At 39.0% G+C, this 18,008-nt stretch overlaps 1 protein-coding gene across 2 annotated transcripts in view; it reads right to left on the bottom strand.

The window, feature by feature from the left end:
• MUCL1 (mucin like 1) overlaps window positions 1-1,831 on the bottom strand; it is a 32,113-nt gene extending 30,282 nt beyond the window's left edge. Inside the window, exons 1-2 of one of the 2 annotated variants that reach the window (XM_043564218.1) lie at window positions 1,675-1,831; window positions 1,120-1,152 (exon numbers count right to left, since the gene is read on the bottom strand). In XM_043564218.1, coding sequence (XP_043420153.1) covers window positions 1,120-1,152; window positions 1,675-1,816 — 175 coding nt within the window. In that variant the 5' untranslated portion in view covers window positions 1,817-1,831. The remainder of the gene's footprint in view (window positions 1-1,119; window positions 1,153-1,674) is intronic. The other variant, XM_043564215.1, reaches the window with a different exon arrangement.
• Window positions 1,832-18,008: the final 16,177 nt, after the last annotated feature.

Here is an 18,008-nt window from a genome sequence, read left to right as displayed (position 1 = left end):
AAATTGGATTATATTTATCTCACCTGTTGTTCCAGTTGGACTCTATCTACTACGGAAGTATTTAAGAGACCACATTAGACCTACTAGGAGACATTGGTAGTATTCTGGCTATAATAAATGTGAGCAAATGCCCCATGAATCACCTCACATTCAAAGGAAATGTGACAAGATTGATGATAATCATCACTCTCCACACCTTACACCAGAGCTCCTACAAATAGCCAGAGTCAGACCCCACATTTGTGAGTTACCCTTACCCCAACAGGTAGATAGTTCTATCTCCACACCCACACTGGAACCATAATGTCTTGGTACTTAATCACAAATGAGGATTTTTTTTAATTGGCCCTGGCTTTGCAAGTAGGACATATGGCACAGTGTATGAGGTCTGACCACACTCAATGCCCTTATTACCAAACGAAACAAATCCATCCCCAACTGAGGAGGGCAAAAAGAGAAATCTTCCCCATGTATGCATGAGCACAACACACATGGCACAGGACATACAGGACATTGTGCAAGAAGCCCAAGAAACAATAGGATATTTCTTCCACAAATTTGAGTTCCAGATCAGAGAAAAAAACCCACATCGGCTTGGGAATAAGACATGCATGCAGTTACAAAGAACAAAGTGTAAGGCCACTCTTCTACTTCACCCTACATTCCTCAATCTCTATTCCACACTCCCATGTGGTCCTATTGTCCTCATTTCTACATCACCTTTGGGAATTACACTGTCTCCTTCATCATGAAACTAATTAATCCCTCTACTACACAGTGGCATACCCCTTCCATTTATGGTAATCAGGAAGACATTACATGCAACTCCCAAATTCCCAGACCACAAATTCAGACCACATTCCCTAACCTTTTTTCCTAGAGAACAATTAATAATTAATTGACAATTTGTATTGGTCCTTTCCAGAGACTTTTATTGTCTAAAGACATATAAGAAATAAGCAGATTTTCTATGTTCACAATGAACTTTACAGGAGGAACATGGCTTTCCCAGGCACCTGTTTTGAGTCTCTATATTCTGTCCTCTGTGGCTTCCTGACACAAGACAGGGATGGAAAATAGTCATGACAGGAAGGACACGAAGTGCAAACGCAAACTTACCAGTAGCACTCTCAGATGTATCATCGGTTGTCTCTGTAAGAGAAAAAGAAAAATAGGTACAAGTTGGACACCAGTATAGGACATAGAGGTAAGAGAGAATACAGACAATATTGCAAGCTTCCATAACTGAAGAACCTTAGGCTTCTCTACTTGTGTTGAGAGCAAAAAGATGCACAGATAACATAATACCCACAAAACTCCACAGAAGACATAATACATCACCATTTTTTGCCCTCCTGAAATAAAACTCTGATTACTTTCTTTTTTGGTGTTTTTGTTGTTGTTGATTACATGCTTGAACATATGTTAAAACACTCACAATGACGTTGAACACCAAGGTTAAAACTGAGCAAAGACCTGACTGGATTGCCAAAGCCTAAAGGGAGAGTCCACTCTATCTTGAAGGGTCAGTCAAAATGGGGATAGAACAGGGCAGTGGGGTGGAGGATGTGGGGGCCACCATTCTAAGCTCCTCCAAACCCACACCCACACAGAGCGTATACGTTGATGGACTCTTGCCCCAGACCTTCTTTTCAGGTAAGAATCTTTACTTACGGCCTGAAACCAGGAAGGTGGAAACGGCCACCAGTACCAGCAACGCCAAGAGCTTCATACTGGTGAACTGATTAGCAGGGAGCACAGATAAGAAAGCGTGGAGCTCAGGAGAAGGTAGGACGCTGCCTTCAGCATTCCACATCCTGACCTTATATAGGCAGAGGGCACCAATCAGGAACTGCCAGATCAGAATCTGGGCTAGTTAATGCCAGGCAATGTTGATAGTCACAGAAACCACTGGGGAGTCAAGAGCACAGCCAGAGGTCCTTTGGAAAGATCATTTTAGTCCCTTGATTATGACACAGGTTTCAGGTCAAGTCTTTCCCATTTTAAAATCTTCCAGAAAGGAACCCTGCTTCCAGGCTTCCTCTCACCTTATAATAGGATCAAGTGGCACCATGCTTACCAGCTTCGCTGAGAAGCCAGAGGAGCCCTACACCCAGCCTAGGGGGATTATTCACCATGCAGTGCTCCTTTCATACACATTAAAAGTTGGACACCTACAGCTTGCTCAGCCCTAGGATCCCTATGGCAGCCTGCTCTCAGATCCATCCACCTAGGTCAGGCTGTACATTCCTCCACAGATGGCCTCCCTCGTGTACATGCAGATACTGTCATCTGACACTCACGCACAGTGAAGCAACACTGATATGATCTCTCTGGATTGAAGCATTTCTTGTGGAAAAATCCAAAGTCAAAGAGAGAGACAATAGAAAATGAAACTAACGTTGGTTAATTAATGCAGCCATTAAATCAATGCACCCATCCTCTTTCTCTCAAAATAAATAAATAAACTTAAAAAAACTTTTAAAAAATTATAATTTTTATATGAAACTATTTGAGAAATATGTAATGGGGTCATCTTAAATTTGTGACACCTTAGTACTCCTGCATTTAGAGGTCACAGCGCTCTAATCCCTGGATTTGCCCAATGATCACAAACCTGGCTTCAGTAACCAGGGTACACTCTACTTTGGAGCATATTTGAAAGGGAGACAGGCCCTGAGATGAAATTAGAAAAGCCACCTCAGCCTGAAGACAGACCCTAGAGAGAAGTATCAAGAACTCAGTCCAAAACCAGATGCCTCACCCCTCAAACTACACCACTCATGAAGTGGGAATCCCTGCAGCAGTCACAGGCTGTGATGGGCAAGGACACACAACGGAGTCTCAACAAAAATAAAAGTTAACAAGGCACAGACTTCTCAGGGCTCAAAAGAAGTCCCAGAGTGATGGAGAGCCAGTAGGATTTGGTCTTTGGACCAAAGTTAAGATCTTGTCCTCTTCTCCTTCAAGGATCTGAGAGACACACAGAGGGCACAGAGACTCTCCAGCATTAGAAATCTGAATGTGTGGCCAAGCACCATATACAGACACAGTGTGTGTCTACTCTTTGCAATACATGTGACTCCTCTCCTTCACTATTAACATTAAATAACAACTTTCAATATCGCCTCTTCAGGGAAGTCTATGATGGCTTCACACTAAAATACCCCTCAATTTACAGTCAGATAACATGATTCTATTCCCATTATAATATTTATCGCTACCTGGTATTTTCTTGTCACTTGATTTGCTCCTTGCTGGATTTCTGCCCCCTCTGTCAATCAATATGACCTAAGGGAACAAAAGGTTACTTTGTTCAACACTATTCCATAGGACGTCCAAGAGTGCCAAGCAGTTAGTAAGCTCCTGAAAGATGTGAGTTAAGAATGCATCAATGAATGCAATACAAATGTATAGAATAAGCATAAATCAAATAGAGAGGGCTTTTCTTCACATATCGGGGAGGGATATACTCTGAAACAAAAAGACAGTGGATGTGGATGACATCTCAGAAAGCAGAACCTGAAGCACTGCATGTGAGTTAGGATCTAAAATAGACAAGGAAGCATTAGGCAGGTAGGAATCCCATAAACAAAATTAACCACGACAGAATTCCAATGATGTTTAGCTACAATGTAATTAATTGTCTCCAATGTCTATAATCATATAAATCTGGGTATACACAGAGCTATACAAAAAACAACAGACATACGTGGGAAGACACAAGCTCTGCACGCACAGATGAAGCCTAGTCCTTACTCAGCTGTACCTCAACACCTCACAGGTACTTCCTGTAATGAAAATCCAGGAAAGTGTTTTCCAGAACTTCCATGTGTCTTTGTTCATTATTTTGCTAACAGGAAAGATCTCTGCTAAGCACAAATTCTCCCCATCATTGGCTTTTCCTAATTAACGAAAGGAACTTCCACATCTTCCCCTATTTCTCCTTCATTTCCCATTCCAGGATCAGCCCACTTACTGCTTTATATCAGTTCCTACCATTGTCCCATGGTCTTCCCTCCAAGTCTGAATGGCTGCTCCATGCTGGAAAGCCCAGGGCAAACCACTGAATGCTCCCCTATGAAGCTAAATTCAGAGGAGTGATCTGAATTTTACAGATTTGAGGATTCCCAAATTTATCACTTTATTTTTATCTCTTTCTAGGAATACTTCGTTGTTATTCCTGTCTTTCTTGTTTTTTCCATTCTTTCCATTTTCAAAGCTCTTCTTGTTTCTGCCTACATGTCTTTCTAATCTGAATGTCTTTGTCATTTTCCACTAATCTGTAGCTCCCACCATCCTTTGACCCCATCCAAACAACACTACCAAATTGCCTTTATTTTACCTAAATGTTACTGGGTGTGCAACATTCTAGGCATCCAAAAGGCCCTTCCTGGAAATCTGAAAACAATGACACTTTGAAAGTGTCCTGCCAGACATCCCAGGGAAACACCTTTCTGAATACCTTTGGCAGGTACACCCTGGAATACTTTAAAGGAGCCTCCTTTTTCCTCCTCCTCACCCCCCTCAACCGTCACACTTACTCCTTCAATCTTTGATCATCCCACTACCCTCCTGGACATCTGACAACACTCATATTTATACAGTTTCCCTCCTGACATTTTAGTGCAGTATCATTCTGAATATGGTGCCAAGCTAACCTTGAGATAGCATCAAGCCTCCTTCTTCCTGCTTACCTGCCTCTATCCTAACATTTACATTCTCAGGTTTGGATCATCACACTTGCCGGATGTTGACTTTGCACACTGGAAACTATTTATTCAAAAACCTGCTCAAATTTCCTGGACATTGTGATAATTTTTATCTGGCATTACTGTTCATCTATATGGCACCATTGTCTAAAAAACAATTTACAGACTTTGATGAGAAGGACAGATTCTGGGGTGATATCAGTTCATACCAAAACGTCAAGAACACCTCTTTCAACCAGAAGTGTGTACTGCATCAAGCCTTCACTCTAGATTAATTTCACTGTGTTAGTAGACGACATATAGGCTTTGGAAATCCACATCAATTAGCCCCATTAGAGTTCATCATTTACCTTGAATAGGACACAATATCCCCTACAGAGTACTCTGGTGGGGAATGTATAACCTGTATCTAATTATGAGGAATGATTTTTTAAAACCCTAGTGAGGAAATTCATACTTTTTCAAAAATGGGAAGAGAGATATATTCTTCCATTTATCAATGTCAAAAAAGATGTTTTTAAGTCAGAAAAAAATGCCCATAATAAAGGAGACTAAGATACCAAGTAATTAAATGAAATAGACAATCTTAGACTGGATCATTTACTAGAGGAATACAATTTTATAAGGGATCTTATTGGGTCAAATACTGATATTGGGTGATTTTTTTTAGAAGAGATAAAAGTATTGCATCACTGTTGAAGTTACTAAAATGAAAAACTGTATTCTGGTTCTGTAGAAATATACACTAAAGTAATTAGTGGTAAAGAAATATACCTAATGAGCTGTTGAATCTAAGAAGGCAAACCATCTCCACTGTGTTACCTACCCTGAGGCCACCATACAGAGGAGTCCAAGATGGAAGAAAAGTTCATGTGTAGGCATTATGGGCCACAGTCTTACCGAAACCAATTCTTAATATCATCCTGGACGAAGTAAAAGAAGTAAGTTTGGAAGAGCCTCCAAATGATTTCAGCCTTCAGCCACTCACATGGCCCAAGTGTAGCCCCAGAGTGAGAAAGAGAGAAGACATCTCTTTGGTGCCTTAGCCAAACGCCTCCCCTGCAGATTCTTTAAGCATACAGAAGTGGTTGTTGTATAATATCTTAGTATTTTGCAGTGGTTTTTTAATGCAGAAATAAATGATCAAATATGGATTTTGGTACCAGAAATGGGATGCTGTGATACCAAAAACCTAAAACGTATGACACTGGGTTTCAGAAAACATAAGAGATTGGAGGTGATAGTTAGCCAACACCTGACAAGACTACAGCTTGTTGGTGAGGACTTAAAGGAAACTGAGGAAAATGTTATTAAAAACTAGAGCACAGGGAAACTTTGCTATATAGTAGCATAAAAGTGAAGAAACCCTTGCCTGGAGTAATGAAGAATATAAAAATGTACTTAATGAAGTGTTAAATCTGTCTAAGGAGATTTCCAGGCAAAATGTCAAAAGTATCATCAGTATTTATTTTAGTTGCACATCGTAAAGTATAAATGGAAATGAGACTAAGAAACCCAGCATGCCATAGTACCCCTGTGCTAGATCCTTAGGCTCTTGAAGGATTTCATAATCTGTGTCACAAATTCTTCCCATTAAACTAGAAGACATCTAGAAATCATAAGGGCATTGTTGCTCAAAGACCACTCAGGGGGCCAGACAGAGAAAGGTCTATCTAGAAGAAACAATGGATTTGAACTGTCATTTATCTATTAGATAAACTGAATTCACAATATTCCATCTTCCCAATAAGAAAACTGCAGTCCCATATGGCTTCACCAAGACTTTCTACCCAAAATTTAGGGAAGAAAACACCAACCTTCGCCAGATTCTTCCCAAATGTTGAAAACCCAATGAAAGATTTTTAATCTAATTTTATGATGCCAGGATATCCCTGATGCCAAAGCCTGAAAAAGGTATTACGAGAAAGAAAAATTACAAAATCATCATTATCATGACCATAAAAGCAAAAGTTATAAACAATAAATTACCAAAGCAATTCCTGTAACAAATACAAAACATTAGACATCACAGAATTCAGTTTTTTCTGGGAGTACAAGACAAGGTTAATATTTGGAAATCAATCAAGGGAGCCTGGGTGGCTCAGTGGGTTGAGCATCCGATTTTGGCTCAGGTCATGATCTCACGGTTCGTGGGTTTGAGCCTATCATCAGGTTCTGTGCTGACAGCTCAGAGCCTGGAGCCTGCTTCAGATTCTGTGTCTCCCTCTCTCTCTGCCCCTCCCACCTCTCAAAAATAAAGAAACGTTTTTTAAAAAGCAACCTTTGAAAATCAATGTCAGTACATTAGTTTCCATTTTCTTCGCAACAAATTACCATAAACAGTGACTTAAAACAACACAGACGTATTATCTTATAGTTTGGGATTTCAGAAGTCCAAAATGGGTCTCTGGAACCTATTATCAACATATGGACAGGGTTTCATTCCTTCTGAAAGTTCTGAAAGAGGAAAATCAATTTCCTGTTCTTTTTCAATTTCTAGAGTCTGCTCACATTTTTTGGATTGGCCTTTTTCCATCCTCAAAGCCAGTGATGGCTGCTCAAGTCTTTCTCATTTTGCCTCCCTCTTCCACATCTGAAGGACCCTTGTTGATTAAATCAGGCCATGCCAGATAATTCAGTATAATCTACCTATTTTTATATTCATATGATTAGTAACTTTAATTCCAACTGCAACACTACTCCCACTTTTTCATGTAATCTAACAAATACAGGTTGAAGGGATTAGGATATGGATATCTTTGTGCACCCATTATTCTGTCTACCAAAGTTAGTCATCCAGTTAGCAGAACAAAGGAAGAAAATCATGATTATCTCAACTGATGCAAAAAAACATTTGATAAAATTCAATACCCATTTGTTATTTTTTTCATTTTTAGACAAATATAAATAGAATCGCCTTAAACAATAGCAAATGTCATACTAAAGGTTCAAATACTGAAAGTGTTCTCCAGAGATAAAGATGGACACTATTTATATTATTATTGTGCTAGAGATCCAATGAGGGCAATCACACAAGAAATGAAATGAAGAGGAAAGGAATAGAAAGAAAATATGAAACTGTAGTTAATTATTTACAAGTGGCATAATTCTGTTCAGAGAACATCTAAAAGAAACTACAGAAAAACAATGAGAACTAAAAATCAACTCTAGCCATTTCCAAGGTATCAGGTGAATATATAAAAATCAATTGCAGGAGCGCCTGGGTGGCTCAGTCGGTTGAGCGTCTGACTTCAGCTCAGGTCATGATCTCATGGTTTGTGAGTTCAAGCCCTGCATCGGGATCTGTGCTGACAGCTTGGAGCCCGGAGCCTGCTTCAGATTCTGTGTCTCCCTCTGTCTCTCTGCCCCTCCCTCGCTCATGCTCTCTCTCTCTCTAAAAAAAACAGAAATCTGGGGCGCCTGGGTGGCGCAGTCGGTTAAGCGTCCGACTTCAGCCAGGTCACGATCTCGCGGTCCGTGAGTTCGAGCCCCATGTCGGGCTCTGGGCTGATGGCTCGGAGCCTGGAGCCTGCTTCCGATTCTGTGTCTCCCTCTCTCTCTGCCCCTCCCCCGTTCATGCTGTCTCTCTCTGTCTTAAAAATAAATAAACGTTGAAAAAAAAATTTAAAAAAAACAGAAATTTAAAAAATTTTTTTTTTTTAATTTTTTTTTAACGTTTTTATTTATTTTTGGGACAGAGAGAGACAGAGCATGAACGAGGGAGGGGCAGAGAGAGAGGGAGACACAGAATCGGAAACAGGCTCCAGGCTCCGAGCCATCAGCCCAGAGCCTGACGCGGGGCTCGAACTCACGGACCGCGAGATCGTGACCTGGCTGAAGTCGGACGCTTAACCGACTGCGCCACCCAGGCGCCCCTAAAAAATTTAATAAATAAAAATCAATTGCATTTATCTGTACCAGCAAAAATCCATTTGAATTTTTAATGATACCATTCATAAGAGTTATATGACCAAGAAATTAGTAATACATCTTTTAAAACATGTTCAAAACGTCTATGCAGTAACTATGAAAAATAAAGTGAAGGATAAATCATATAAATGAGCAGGAAAATTGAGTCTTATGAAGACACTGTTTTCTCTAAATTAATTCATACATACAAAGCACTAATTCTGAGTGGCCATTCCAAGCCTGGAAATGCAAAACAAATTAACAGAGACTCTTCCAAAAGCTAAACAATTAGAGTGATATTTCTAAGTATTATCCCTTTTTTCCCTTTGCTCTTTCTTTCTGGGAATATGGCACTATTTCTTTCTCCTTTATCATTTTTTCTTTCCCTGTTCTAAGTTTGAAAGTCTTTCTATTCCTATTGTACATGTCTCCGAACATTTTTTTTCATATTCAGTTTATCCACATATCTCATTATCCCTTACCTCACTTCAAACTCTGCTAACACTGTTTTACTTACACAATTTTTACAGTTAGCACAGTATTTAGAGAATTCTAAAACTTCTTTCTTGGAAGCTTAGAGACAACTATACTCTAAGACTCTCTCTGACTCCGTGTCAACATCCATCTGATATGGTGCCATGCTTGCCCTGGAAAGGTTAAGAAGTGTTCTTCTTAGAACTCTTCCACCCTCACACATACCCTGTCAGTGTTGATCAGCTTATTTGCTGAAGGATCCAGATTGTTTACTCGGTACCCTGCCAACCTTTTTTCAAAAACTGTCTTAGGTGCCGTCAGATATTCTGGTACCTTTTCTCTGTCATCACTGTTGATCCTGAGCAAAAGATTCGAGCAAGAATTGAAGACTTCACTAAGAGAAACAATTTTTGAGGCAACAGTAATTCCTAATTATCTGGGAAGCTCCCGAACATGTCTGTGCAACTGAAAGTCTATGCTGCTTCAAGTTCCAAGTAAACAATAATTTCATGTTAATGTTAGGGAACAGATGTATATATTAGAAAACCACATAAATCAGCCTCATCAGAGTTAACCCTCTTCCCTGAGTAGGACTAGGAATTCAATTATGGCTGGGAATATACGAAAACAGTATATCCTTGATACCAAAAGTCAAATCCTGAAAAGATAATAGAATAAATTGCTAGATAATCATTATCATGGCCATAAGTGCAAAAGTCCTAAATAATGTATTGCCAACTTAAATCCAGTTATAAATAAATAAACACAAGGCAGCCAAATAGCATTTATTTTAGGAATACAAGATAGAATTAATGCTAGAAAATCATCAGTGTTGAGCATCTGATTAGCAGAGCAAAGGAAGAAAACCATATGATTATCTCAAGCGATGCAAAAAAAATTGGTAAAATTATCACTCATAGATATCATAGAATTTATAAAGCATACCAGAAACTCTACCAATATTTTATCAAAATCAAAAAACAAATGTATCATTGTACTGGACACAGGACACTATAGAAAAATCAATTGTATTTGTACTAACAACAAAAAACTAGAAATGCTTACATGATACCCTTTATGATACCATTAATAAAATCAAATACTCAAACAACCATTTAAGGGAAGATGTTCAAGACTTCTGCACAGAAATTACTACAAACAATTGGAAGGGAGAAACCATGTAAACAGCCTAGAAGATACAATATTGTAAGATGCGAGTTCTTTCCAAGTTGGTGGATAGATTTGAGGAAATTCCAGTCAGAATTTGGGCAGTTTACTTTTGGAAACTAATAGCTTCTACAATTTCAAAGTTGTGGTAGGGGGAATTTCTATAATGGTCTCCAAAGATGTATGACCCTAATCACAAGAAGCTGTAAATTTGATGAGCTTTCAACCTTCAAATAATGAGTGGCTCATATCATGATGTCAAGTAGAATAAATTATCTACTTCTGTGACACAGTCTTATAATTTGTTTTCATTTTTTTATAATCCCAATAAGTAAAGAAATTTGTGCTACAAATTCATGTGTAAATTACAGAATACATACTGTAGCTGGTACTTTATTTAAAGGAATGTAAACCAATGTGAGTCTCTCAAAAAGTGGGAAATTAGAGTTTCTGTCTTTCTAACAAAACGCAAACAAACAAAAAAGCCTAATTATGGGCCAAAGAAATACAGTGAAAGCATAATATATCATTAAGAAAGTGGGAGTGCCTGGGTGGCTCAGTGGGTTGAGCATCCAACTCTTTTTTGGCTCAGGTCTTAATCTCATGGTTTGAGATTAAGTGGGATTGAGCCCCGGGTTGGGCTCTGCACTGAAAGTGCAAAGCCTGTTTGGGATTACTGTAAATTTCCAAAATGCAGCCCTTACAGCTATTTTTCTCGGTGCTTCCTCCTTTCCACATATGGAAAAATATAGGGTTTTATAAGGGAAAAAACCCTCCAATTCTCACGTTGCTGGTGATTATTCTTTATGTGAAAGGAGATAAACCATTGTCAATAGAAGATGTGAAGGAATGGGGAGACAACCCGTGGGTTGAAACAGGGCACATTACAGCTAAGTATGGGCCAATCTGTGCATGTGAATGATTCAAGATTAATTACGTGCCCAGATATAAACCACTATTATGAGCTTTTCCTCCCAAAACCTATAAAAGAAAAAAATGATAGTGTTTGTAGTGTTTCATACCAGGTTGCAGAAGGTGACTTCCTATTTGATATCTGTAACAGGAGAAAAACTGTCTAATGCAAAGGGATCTGGGGTTTAAGATCTTGCAGTATAGCACTGGTGTGAGGATCACTCCTGTTCAAAAGAATTTGGTTCAAACAACTCTGGATGGAAGCCTACAATGGATAAAATTTACAATGGGAAGTATCCCAGGATATATTAATTTTTCCTAAAATACACAACAAAGTAAGACAGCCTTTCTCAGAAAAAGGAAAGGAATCAATTTTTCAGCTCTAGTCTGTTTGATTCAAATTTTTATTAAATTTATTTATTTTTGAGAGAGACAGAGACAGCATGAGTGAGGGAGGGGCAGAGAGAGAGAATCCCAAATAGGATCCACACTGTCAGCTCAGAGCTCGATGTCGGGCTGGAACTCGTGAAACCACGAGATCACGACCTGAGCCGAAATCAAGTGTTGGACGTTTAACCGACTGAGCCACTCAGGCGCTCCTTGATTCAAATTTTTGATGAAGATGTCAAGATACTAACCCAGACACTGAAACAGTATAAAGTAATGTTGGCAAATTTCTTCATGGTTATAGGTCCCTTTATTTCAAATACGGTCTTTTACTCTTGGTCTTAGTCCCTTTGGACTGCTATCACAAAATACCATATACTTGGTAGCTTGTAAACAACAAACATTTATTTTTCACAGTTCTGGAGGCTGGAAGTTCAGGATCGGTATGCCGGCATTGTTGTGGAGGGGTCCCTCTGTTCTGGTGAAGGCCCTCTTCTGGGTTGCAGACCACTGACTTCTTGCTGTGTTCTTACATGGTAGACAGAATGAGATATCTCTCTGGGGCTCCTTCAATAAGAGTACCAATTCCATTTATGAGGGCTCTGCCCCATTGGCCTACCATCTCCCAAATACCCAACCCCCTAATACCAACCATCACCTACAGTTATGTTTCAATGTATAACTTTTGAGGAAGACACAAACATTTAGACCATAGCACCCTACTCCCATGTGTCTGTTTACTCACTGTCTCTACCTACATTTCCTCATTTAAAAAATTTACCATTCCCTAAAGTTGGAGTAAGATTAAAATAAAATTTTATATGTGAAATGATCAAATGAGATGTATAGTTTATGTAGACATTTCCAGAAATCTATGCTCATAAATCTATAGATTCTGGGTTTATTTAATACAAGAAATCATAAATCTGGATATCCAGCTATTCTAGTACATATATATGATATATTTATTCTCTAGATAAGATCTCTGCCTCTTAGTAATAAATATTAGTCTACTTACCCAACATCCAGCTGATGTGCTGTCACTGGGTTACCTGTATTCTTTTACTTCCTTGATGATTTGTCTTCAAGAAAAGAATTGGCGAGCTTGGTTAAATTGATTAAATAATTAAGCAGCCAGAAAGAAAAGTACAGTTTCTGCTAGAATTGAACTACCTATTGCCTGGGACCCTAGTGTCTTTTGTGCTTTTAGCACTTATTTTGAAACCCAGATTATACTACTTAATGCATACATTCCATATTTATTACTTTAAATCTCCAAAGTGCACCCTAACTCCGGTTGCTTCCTGAGATTTCCCCATTCTTATCTGGATAGATTTGTTTAGTAGCTTTATCGAGATCCAGTTTATATGCCATAAAATTCACCTGTTTTAAATGTATAGTTTGGTGGGTTTTAGTATGTATTGCACAATCCCATATATATGAAGTGTCCAGAGCAAGCAAATCTGGATACTTTCATAAGAAGACACAAACTCCAATTCTGATGTAGCTTTACTTGAATGCAGAGAAATTTGTTGAGGATAGCATGAAGACAAGGTAGGCAATCAGGTGAGATGAAATGCAGGCACACTGTAGCCCAACAAAGCCAAAAGTGGAAAGGCCAATGTAGGCATATGATGAGCCAGCTCCATGACTTCACCAAATGTCCTCCAGTAGTGAGGCAATCCATGCAAATAAATCTATAACACACATTTAAAAAAAACAGAAAGGAAGAAATATATTGCTGACATTTCCATAGAAACTTACAGAATGTGACTTCCTTATTTGCTGCCAGGGGAACAACAAAGCCCAATGCCACTGAATTCACAGGAGTCCAGGGAATCTAGGGTTAGAACATCCAGAGCCTAGTACTTGTGAGAGGATCAACTCCTCTCCAAGAGACTGTGGTCTATGCAACCCATACCAGAAGCCTAAGATGAACTGCAAGCTTTAGAATGAGAAAGATCCCAAGGTTTATTAAACAGCTTTCCAAACTTATGCAAAACAAGATAGTCATCCTGGGGTGGGAGACGGGAGGCCATATTTTCAGCCACTTACAGTCCAACACAGATTCTTGGTCATGTGCCACACTGTGCCCAGACATTGAAATAATATAAAGCAATATTGGTAAAAGCCTCCTGGGGACTTAGATTTCATAAATACAAAACAGCTCTTGGCCATGTACACCATGTGCCTAAAAGAGTGGCACACTATCTCTGTACATCCATTTCTACTTCTTCAAAATGTACTACTTCAAAAAGCTGGTGTGAGACTGAACTTATATTTAAGATGTGACATATTTAACAATGGGGCCTGGAATAGTCTCAGAAAAACAAATGATTGTAATAAATCAGTACTGTGGTAGGAAGGAAGGGATAAGCTAACCTGGAAGGCAGACCTGAACCCTGACCCTCGAGAGAATTAAATATTCCCAATATACCCTCAAAGACCCTCAAAATTATCTGGTCTGTATTTTATTTCCCCGGGGAATACCCAGTATAAAGTCATTTTCCATTTCTTAGGAAATTCTCCCACAAACAGGTACGTGGCCAATGGTAGCACTTTTTTGGTATTTGCAGTATAACTTTTATTAAAGATGAAATTAGACATATTCCATGCTAAAGGAAAAAGTAAGTCAAGGTGGTAGCCAAGAAGTATATATTTTGTGGTCCCTCTACTTTCTTTCTTGTTGCTATGGAAAACCAAACGAAAGTAGGAAGCAAAAAGAACACAGGGCATTTCTCATGCCTTCTCCCACCTCGACATAGTCCACTGTGAAAGTGTGGGACCTAGATGATCCAGCAGCCACATAAAGACATCCCTTCAAAATGTGGACAATGGCTGGCATAGCAGTGTGAGCATCAGCCGCAGTGGAGACATCTACAGGGACTGCTGAAATTAATATGAAAACTCACAATGAAAGTTTCGATACTTTTCATGGAAGAGAAATTAGTCTCACACTTTCTTGAGCTTACATCCCCCAAAATGTATTCCTTTCTCTTTTATCTCTGCCATCATAACTGCATCCTGACCCACCAACATCCTTACATGATACATTTTATGAAGAATATATCATAGTGACATCAGAGAGGAATTCTAGAGGGGAAGAAAACAAAGATTAAAAACCTATGTCTTAGATAAAGTATTAGTACCTCCTTCCTAGTGCCATATATATCACAAGCTTCTAAAACAATTGAGATCCCTTGGGGTGTCTGGGTGGCTCAGTCAGTTGAGCTTCTGACTCTTGATTTCAGCTCAAGTCATGATCCCAAGGTCATGGGTAGAGCCCCACATCTGACTCTGCACTGAGCATGAAGTCTACTTAAGATTCTCTCTCTCTTTCTCCCCCCTGACACTTTCCCCTGCTCATGCTTTCTCTCCCTCTCTTAAACAAAATAAATATAAAATGAAGTATTTAATTAAAAAGTACTAGTAAAATAAAAATAAAACAATTGAGATCCCTTTTATTACTCAGAAATGTGAGAATAACGGAGAGGTGGAGAAATTGGTACTGTTCTTGCAGTTAAACAAATGAGTAAATGAGCAAAAATCACCCACCAATTACCCCATGTTAATGGAACCATGTCATAGGTTGATGACAATTATCAAGCCCTACGTCTTATACTGGGAACCTACACACACACGTCACAGAAGATACATATACAGAAAAAATTTGAGAGGTCCCCAGAATCTCTAACCAGGCTGATTAGTGAGGGGCTTCTATACCAGGCCAGAACATGAAGAATGGGAGAGGAGGCTGTGTTTTCTAATGTTCAGATACCAACACATAGAGTCAAGAAAAATAAAAAGCTGTGTAATTGGGTACATGGGACCTCTCTGTACTATTTTTGCAACTTCTTCAGAGTCTATAAATACTTCAAATAAAAAAATTTACAAAGAGGGGTACCTGGCTGGCTCAGTGGGAGGAGCATGAAACTCTTGATCTTGGGGTTGTGAGCTTGAGTCCAATGTTGGGTGTAGAGATTAAAAGACAGTAATAATAAATAAACTTTAAAAAGTTATTAAAAAATAAAGCAAATCCACATAAGGTGGAAGACACTACAGCAAACATAACAAAAAGTGAGTTTTATCCAGAATATGTAAATAATTCTTATAAATCAATAGAAAAAATACAACTGGATAGAAAATGAAAAATACGTTTGAGCAGATAAATAACACCAAAAAAAAAAAAGATATACAAATGGCCTGCAGACTTATAGAATGGTGTTCAACCTCATTAATAATCAGGAAAATCACCTTCCCAGAATAATGAAACAAATGAGTGGATCAAATCTCAAAAACAAGGATTCACTCAACTTTGACCAGAAAGAATGATGTACACCCTTAGACACCAGGGTGCTGTGAAGAAGGCAGAAGGTGAGAAAATGGAGAAGTAGAAGCCAAGAGAAGCAACGTCCAGAAGTTCATGTGAAACACATTTCATGAGAATCTACAGGTGACTCACTGGAAAAAAAAAATGCTTTGCAGTACCAATTGGTTCCTCAATATGTCTGTTATTAGATATTAAAAAAAAAAAGGATTGTCTCTGGAAATGAACAAGATAGTCTCACATACATTCCATGCTATAATGGATTAAAGCTGTGTGAAACTGAAGACTTTATTCATCTTACGATTCTTCCTATAATTTACTTTAAAATTTTTCTTTTACCTTACCTGTAAATAAGAAAGTTATTTTAAAGGCTGAAGGTGTAAAATTACAAAGTTGTAGAGATAGAGAACAAATTAGTGATTGCCAAGACTTAGGGATGGTGGGACAAGAGGAGGGGACGTGACTACAAAGGGGTGGACAGAGATCTTTGTGGTGAGGGAAATGTACGGCAGCTTGATTGTGGTGATTGTTAATGGGTCTAACTCCTGTGATAAAATGTCAAAGAGCTCTACACACACCTTGTGTCAGTGGCAATATCCTAGTTTTGATACTGTACTATTATTCTGTAAGACGCAACCATTGGAAGAAAGTGGATAAAAGGTATATGAGATCTCTGTACTATCTCTGCAAATTCCTGTGAATCTATAATCATTTTTAATACTGATGTGAAAGGGCACATGCACCCTGCTGCTTATAGCAGCACTATCAATAACGGCCAAATTATGGAAAGAGCCCAAATGTCCATCGACTGATGAATGGATAAAGAAGATGTTGCAAATGTGTGCAGTGGAATATTACTCAACCAACAGAAAGAATGAAATCTTGCCATAGGCACCAATGTGGCTGGAGCCAGAGGGCATTACGCTAAGTGAAATAAATCAGTCAGAGGAAGACAAATACCATATGATTTCACTCATATGTGGAATTTGAGAAGCAAAACACATGGGGGCACCTGGGTGGCTCAGTCGGTTAAGCATCTGACTTCAGCTCAGATCATAATCTCGTGGTTTGTGGTTTTGAGCCCCACATATGCTCTGTGCTGCCCCTCTCTCTCTGCCCCGCTCCAGCTTATTCCCTCTCTCCCTCTCTCTCTCTTTCAAAAAACAAATAAAGAAACATTTTTTAAAAAGGAAAGAAACAAAACAGATGAACATAGGGGAAGGGGAAAGAAAGAGAGGGAAGCAACTATAGAGAACAAACTGAGAGTTGCTGGAGGGGAGGTGGGTGGGGAATGGGCCATTAAGGACGGCCCTCACGTGGAGCACTGGGTGCTGTATGTAAGCAATGGATCACTAAATTCTACTCCTGAAACCAACATTACACTATACGTTAACTAACTAGAATTTAAATAAAAACCTAAGACAAGCAAAAGATGTATACATTCAATGCTGTCTAAACGCAATTAGCACAACTATATAAAATGAGCATGTGTGGTAAAGACAGAGAGGTAAGAGTAAGTTTCACTAGGAGGGTACTTACTGCAAAGTGGCCTCACCTAAGGCTAATTTCAGCAGAAAAGTTACTTCATACAAACTGTCAGCTGGCTCCTAAGAACCCCTAGAAGGGCTGGAGATGAAGTTTCAGCTTCCAAGGGCGTTGCAGATACCTCTGCCACAGGACTGGTCTGGTGAGAAAACCAGACCAGCCACCAGTGCTGCCAAGCACTAACGGCTAAGACTTTGATTAACAACAGTGATTGCTACCTGTAAAGTGTGCTTCTGTGTCAGAATTCCGCCCTGCAACCGTTGTTCCCCTTATACCCCAGAAGCTTCTGCAGGTAATGTGTGCCAGCAGAACGAAGGCTGTTTTCACCCACGGCTCCTCTTCCGACCAAGGTCTTGTGAACGTTCCTAAGATGAGCAGAATTCCTTCATGAGCCTGCCTCCTGGAAGCTGAGAAAGTTCCCAACTTCACTGTTGGGAAAATAATACACAGAATCCTGTTTAATTTTCATTACAAAAAAAAAAAAAACCAGTCAACATTATAATCCAGATTTTAAAAATAGAGAAATTTTAGTTATGTCTATTTTATAAATTATAGGTTGTTTGGGGGTTTTAGGA

Source organism: Prionailurus bengalensis, chromosome B4, assembly GCF_016509475.1.
Source record: "Prionailurus bengalensis isolate Pbe53 chromosome B4, Fcat_Pben_1.1_paternal_pri, whole genome shotgun sequence".
Classification (NCBI taxonomy): domain Eukaryota; kingdom Metazoa; phylum Chordata; class Mammalia; order Carnivora; family Felidae; genus Prionailurus; species Prionailurus bengalensis.
Note: the sequence above shows the minus strand (reverse complement) of the source record. Positions and strands in the feature narration are given on the sequence as shown.